Source organism: Physeter macrocephalus, chromosome 6 (assembly GCF_002837175.3).
Source record: "Physeter macrocephalus isolate SW-GA chromosome 6, ASM283717v5, whole genome shotgun sequence".
NCBI lineage: Eukaryota > Metazoa > Chordata > Mammalia > Artiodactyla > Physeteridae > Physeter > Physeter macrocephalus.
The window spans coordinates 87,711,769-87,718,816 of NC_041219.1; the positions used below are offsets into that span (position 1 = coordinate 87,711,769).

At 40.2% G+C, this 7,048-nt stretch overlaps 1 protein-coding gene across 1 annotated transcript in view; it reads right to left on the reverse strand.

Moving 5' to 3' along the window:
• Positions 1-7,048, reverse strand: part of SCN8A (sodium voltage-gated channel alpha subunit 8) — a 174,878-nt gene that overhangs the window by 30,576 nt on the left and 137,254 nt on the right. The window contains exons 15-16 of the mRNA XM_007100934.3: positions 3,577-3,750; positions 1,132-1,488 (exon numbers count right to left, since the gene is read on the reverse strand). Coding sequence (XP_007100996.1) covers positions 1,132-1,488; positions 3,577-3,750 — 531 coding nt within the window. The remainder of the gene's footprint in view (positions 1-1,131; positions 1,489-3,576; positions 3,751-7,048) is intronic.

Sequence of the window (7,048 nt, forward strand, 5' to 3'; positions counted from 1 at the left end):
ACGGGAGAGGCCACAACAGTGAGGGGCCCGTGTACCGCAAAAAAAAAAAAAAAAAAAAGAAACATTACAGTGTCTATTTTAATAGGTCCGATGAAAGAACAGGGGGAGCATGGCTAGTTCAGAGGTTGGTGAGTAGGAACCCTCTACTGGCATATGCTTCTCTATGGCAGAAAAAGGAAGAGACCTACTATGGATGCGCTTATAAGGGGTCATCTAAGTATGCCTTCTTCCAGCCCTCCTTGCTCTACACTTGCAAGTGGGCTTTGGCCTGATCTGAAAGATGAGTGCTTCTCCAACTTTAGCATGCATGTGAATCACCTGGGGATCTTGTTAAAAATGCAGATGCTAATTCAGTAGTTCTGGGGAGGGGTCTGAGATTCTGCATCTCTAGGACACTCTCAAATCATCTCATTGCTGCTAGTCCTCAGACGACACTTTGAGAAACAAGGTGTGAAGTCTCTGTTGGGGAATGTTCTATATACAGAGGCAGAAGACAGCAGGCAGACAGATCAGAGTAAAGCAAGAAAGTGATCTGCAATTTACACAAATTAGATAAAATCCTGGGATGGTTTAGATCCATGGTTCTCAATGGAGGGCAATTTTGACCCCTGAGGACAGTTGGCAATGTCTGAAGACACGTTTGGTTTTCACAACTTGGGATGGGAGTCACTACTGGACAGTAAAGAGTAGAGGCCAGGATACTGTAAACACCCTACGACATGCAGGAAAGTTCCACAACAAATAATTATCTAGCCCAAAAGATCAATATTGTCAAGGTCGGGAAATTCTATTTTTTTTGTAGCAGAAAGAGCATAGACTTTGAAGTCAAGGATCTAATATAAGCCCTGACACTTATCAGCTGTGTGACTTTGGAAAAATGTCTTAACTTCGCTGAGTTTTGTTTCCACAACTATGAAAGAAGGTTGACAGATTATGGGGCTCATGACCTAGTAGGACTCTGAAAACAGCAGTCTCCTTTCCTTCGTTTGTACCTTAGGGTTCTTCAGCCAAGGAAGAATAAAGACCAACACAGACATGGAAGGTAGTAGAAGGACTATGCAGATTGGGCTTCTGGGTCAAGGGTAAGATGTTCAGAGCAAAGAACAAAAAGATCTACAAGTTAGTACTAACCACCAAGTTGCCAATAACCATGACCATCATGAAGACAATGAGGCACATGGCCTGGCCGGCCACCTCCATGCAGTCCCACATAGTCTCGATCCACTCCCCGCACAACACTCGAAAGACAATGAGGAAAGAATGAAAAAAGTCATGCATGTGCCAGCGAGGGAGTTCACAGTCCTGGTTGATCTTGCAGACACACTCTTTGTAGCTCTTTCCAAAGAGTTGCATTCCCACCACGGCAAAGATGAAAACAATAATGGCCAGCACCAGGGTCAGGTTGCCCAGGGCACCCACTGAATTTCCAATAATCTTGATCAGCATGTTCAGGGTGGGCCAGGATTTGGCCAGTTTGAAGACTCGGAGCTATGGAAAAAAAACAAACAAACAAAACCCAATGAAACTCAATTCATTTATTCTTACCACATGGCTACAATAAAAACATATGAAATTACTAAGACCATCTTAACATTTATTGAGCACCCTTGGGAAATCCCCAGGACTTTCTAACAGTATCTTAGACAAAAATGAGAGAAACTGAGGCAAAGATGAAGGAAAACAGATTAACTGCACAGGAAGTGAAAGATTTAGAACTAAGAACCAAGAATACTGCCTCTAGTCCCCTGAATTAGTCTCTGGGTCAATCTACCTTTTAAAAATCCATACCTGAAATAATCCTTTTCCCACTGATTTTCCCCTGACTTCTCAAGCCTCATATCAAGGAAAATGTGATTTGTAGTGAACCAAAAGGTCAGTTGGGTAAGGACGGTGAAAATAAATCATCTGTCTCTTTAAAAAAGCAAGCATTTAAAAATTCTACATACCTCTCTTTTTGCTTGCCAATAAATAATCAATCACTGATATGAAACTTCGTGACATGCTTGGAATAACTTGGAGGAAAACCACAACCTCCAAGTAGGGGAAGTTCCAATATGTCAAATATCTTATGAAAAGGGACTATACTGATATTAATTCAGAGGACAGAACTTTTGGTATCTGTCAATCACAAGATTTCTGTATTCTGTAATGAATGATTACAAGGTCTTAGCTAATAGCCTGAGCATTATAATGCATGAAGCCCATGAACAGAGATCATCATCATATGTCTTAAGTTAATAACTAACACGTGATGTAATAAGAATTCTGGTAGAAGGCAACAGCACTGATTAGGACTTTTTTTTTCCTATTGAAAACTTGAGTCTTCATACATTGTTAGTGGGACTGTAATTTGACGTAACCCTTGAGGAGGGCAATTTGGCATTTCGTGGCAAAACTATCTGCAGATCTATCTCTGAGCAAGCAATTGCACTTTTACAAGGTTAAACTTATTGTATTTAGGTTAATGGTGTATGGTAAATCGTTGTACTATCCTTTGATATAAAAATAAACCTCAATAAATCTAAAAAAAAAGAAAACTTGAATCTTATCTGAGAGTTCCAAGATTTACCAGATGTTGCTCTGTGCATACTCTGGGTCTTTCATATTTTTTCCCTATTCTGTCTGGCTTTTAATTTATCAAGAGTATTAGTGGTAAGGCTTCTACCTCTTAATTCTTCATCTTATCTTCTAGATAATAAGAACTATTCTCAAAAAGTCTACTGTGGGCTGGATCCTAACCAAAGACCAGTAAGCAGAGGTTCCAGAAACTTGACAAATATTTGTGACATGGATTCAATGAGATTTCTGTTTTATAAACAGTTTCACTCTAATCCAATTCTATTTCTTAGATATGCTGAATATCCTGAAATCCTTTCAGTTGCAAGTACTTAGGTATCTTCCCAATAAGGAGATGCTTTGTCTGATGCTTTGTCTGAGTGGGATATCCCCATGATAACTCAGCTTCTCAAGGGACTTAATCAGGACATCACTTATGCCTATGCATATGCGAAGCTATTTCGAGGATATCATTAACTATTCTTTCATAGGCATTTTAGTAATTTGAACAGTAGCTTCTTCAAACACATTTGAAAAATCCTTCTTAGCTAATGATGGATGTTCAACTACTAATTTCAATATAACTTTAAAAAACATTATTTTATTCTCATTTTTTGAAGGGGGTCACCATGATAGAAGAAATGAGTAGAGCCATCTTTGAAAAAGGAGAAATTCTTGCCATTTCAGGGAGGTGTTCAGATAAAGAAAGAGGCTCACTAGCAAATACAAATTTGACCTCAGAATAGCCCTTCGAATCCTTCTTCTTTGTCTTTTAGATTAACCATTATTTTCTGAGGAACTTCATAAAATTGATTTCTGTTTGTTGACTGATTTTAACAACTACTTTCTATATTAGGTAGTTAGCAGAAAAGTTTTCAATATTTTAGCTGCTAAGCCAATAAACAGCCAACTGAAATATAGCTAAGGATTTTTAAAAATCATCAGATTAACTTATGCAAAACTCTTTCTAGTAGCTGCAAGATAGGAAATATAAAAAGAAATTGGAGAAATATGGAATACCAATCGGAAAGATCGCAGCACCGAAAGCCCCTCCACGTCTGCTAGACTCAGTTCCATTAAACTGAGGGAGACAATAAATCCATCAAAAATGTTCCAACCTTCTTGGAAATAATAGTAGGGATCCATGGCTATGAGCTTCAGGAACATTTCCGCTGTGAAAATTCCAGTGAAAACCTAAAGAGGGGAAGGCAGGGGGTAAGAAAAAAGAAATAATAAAAAGAAAATGCCTTTTTCATTATCTTTGAATATGGCATGTCCAAGAAGCCACAAGCACCAGCCTTGGCTAAATACTGCATCTGAGGACAACAATACCTGGATGTCCCCTGACCACTCCACATGATGCAGGAAAGTCTTCTTATTTTTCCTCTTGAATGAAGAGGAAATGTTCACATCTTTGTTGCCAGAACTACCCAATTCATATTGTTCAAACGTGCAGTTAAAAAATTATTCTAAGCAATTGAAAATATCACACAGGTGACTCCTAAAGGGTCAGCAGTCATTTGAATGTGTATGCCACATTTGGGATGTTGGCCAAAAAAAAGAAAAAAATCACTTGTGTTATATTTTAAAAATACAGTATTATTCCTGATTTGACATTATGTGTCTTCTCAAACGTCAACATATACTGCAGGCTTTCTTATTTTAAATGGTAAAAGCAACAGAACATTGCTAAAAGTGTGAAAAATACAGGAGAAACATTCACAGTCTCACCACCTTACATACAACTATTATTTTAATGTACTCCTTTTCTTTTTTTTTCTTCAAATGCATATATATTTTGTCAGAGTTGTAAACCACAGACTACATAATATTTTGGCTTTACACTTAACTTGACTTATCACGACTCATTTCATTTATCACGTATTTTTCATTTATCATGACTCCATTCATGTTGCAACACGGTCTTCCTAATTCTCACTTTTATTGCTTGTATAATATTCAATTGGGTAAATATATCCTCAAAGAATTTTCTTATTGTTGGAGACTTTGGTGCTTCCTTTTGATTTTTTCAATATGATAGTCAATAATGTAGTAATTGTTTTAGATTTGGAGCTTATTGGGTACGAGAATGACTTCTTCCCTGTGTTACCTGGCTCCCACTTTTCTGCCTTTCAGAGCACCTTGTGTTTCCCAATGCTTTCTGTATCCTTCCCAAGGCCTTAGTAACAACATGCAGGGAGAAAGTAAAATCCCATGAACTCTAGTTTTGACAAGACCAATACCCTCATTCTAGCCTAAGCATGTAACATACGACTATTACTGAATATTCTAGTTTTAGAGGAGAGAACTTTATACGCAGCAGATTTAAAATTCATAGTAAGTTAATACTTGTAACCACTTCATTACCAAGTTTACATATGAAGGAGTTTGAGGAAAACTTTGGAGATATGGTCTGAGGACAGAATTAAAAATAGTGAAAAATACTTAGATTACAGACACTGTTTTGAAATACACTGAATTAATGTATAGCAATAAACAGAATGACTTGATGAAAACACAACAAAATGGATAAATGGGCTGGAAACTTTTGGGGTCCATATACGTTTCTATGGTCCCTCACTTTTCTAAATTGAAGATGCAGTATTCTAAAATTGAAAGAAAATATTCCCTGAAGAGATCTGGTTAAGTTAAATCAAAGTTCATAGTGCAAGCTAAGCGTCTACAAATAGAATACCACTCTGCGTGAGGTCAGGATAGTAGGGGCAGTGAATCAACTCCTGACACACACTTTACCCTTAGCATCAGCCCATCAAAGGTTTCTCTACACAGAAACATTAACCCACTTAACACACGCTAAGTAGAGACTGAATTTGCTGTCCCATTAGTTCTTGGTGAGCATACAGTAAGTGCTCAGTAACGAGCACGGGCTGACTGACCTCGGAATATCTATACTGTGGGAACTCTGGTTCCTGACAGAAGATCAATGACACAGTTATGTGGTGCTGCCTTTCAATGGGATGAAAGGCCTCCAGGCGCCTGGTAGAAATGCCTGTGACAGAGGTCGGCACCCATGTTGTTTCAGCACATAGTGTGCTGCCCTTGTTTGGGGTTTGGGTGAAAATAAATTTGTAACTATTGGAAGGAATTAAATGGAGAAGAGTAGATTTAAGGTTATCCATTTGATGCCATTCTTCTTGGCACTGTGATGTGCTTCTTGAGGAGAAAAAGGAACTACAAGGACTTCCCTGGTGGCGCAGTGGTTAAGAATCCTCCTGCCAATGCAGGGGACACAGGTTCAAGCCCTGGTCCAGGAAGATCTCACATGCCGCGGAGCAACTAAGCCCGAGCGCCACAACTACTGAGCCTGAGCTCTAGAGCCCGGGAGCCACAACTACTGAGCCCGCGTGCCACAACTACTGAAGCCTGCGCGCCTAGAGCCCGTGCTCCGCGACAAGAGAAGCCACCGTAATGAGAAGCCCGTGCACCACAACGAAGGGTAGCCCCTGCACTCCACAACTAGAGAAAGCCCACGTGCGGCAACAAAGACCCAACAGGGCCAAACATTAATTAATTGATTAATTAATTTTTAAAAAAAGGGGAACTACAAGCAGCACATCAACTGTATATAAATGTCCCTCTTGTGAATGTCATCAGATAGTCACCTGAGAATTTATGTTCTAGTGCAGCAGATCTCAAAGTGTAGTCAGGGATTCCTGGGGTCCCTAAGACCCTTTCAAGGGTCATGAAATCCTTTCCCTTTTCCAACTACATATCTGTGTGAGGCCAGGTTTTCGTCCTGTACTTCAACCAAAATAATATATCATGATGCATTAAATACAGAAGCAGCGGGGCTTCCCTGGTGGCGCAGTGGTTGCGCGTCCGCCTGCCGATGCAGGGGAACCGGGTTCGCGCCCTGGTCTGGGAGGATCCCACATGCCGCGGAGCGGCTGGGCCCGTGAGCCATGGCCGCTGAGCCTGCGCGTCCGGAGCCTGTGCTCCGCAACGGGAGAGGCCACAGCAGAGGGAGGCCCGCATACCACAAAAAAAAAAGAAAAAAAAAAATACAGAAGCAGGTAAGAGAATCTAGGTATCTTCTATCAAACCAGACATGAAAGAGATTTGCAAAAATGCCAAACAATGCCATTTTTTCCTCAGAAAATACAGTTTTTCCCCATAAAATGTTATTTATGTAATTGTATAATGGGCATATTATTGTGATTTTAAAATAAATATTTAAGATTTTTCTTGGCTTTAATTTCAAATATGGTAAATATCAAAAGATACAACTCTCATTAAAAAAAAGCTCTTTAGGGCTTCCCTGGTGGCGCAGTGGTTGAGAGTCCTCCTGCCGATGCAGGGGACGCGGGTTCGTGCCCTGGTCTGGGGGGATCCCACGTGCCGCGGAGCGGTTGGGCCCGTGAGCCACGGCCGCTGAGCCTGCGCGTCCGGAGCCTGTGCTCTGCAACGGGAGAGGCCACAGCAGTGAGAGGCCCGCATACCACAAAAAAAAAAAAAAAAAAAAAAAAAAAAA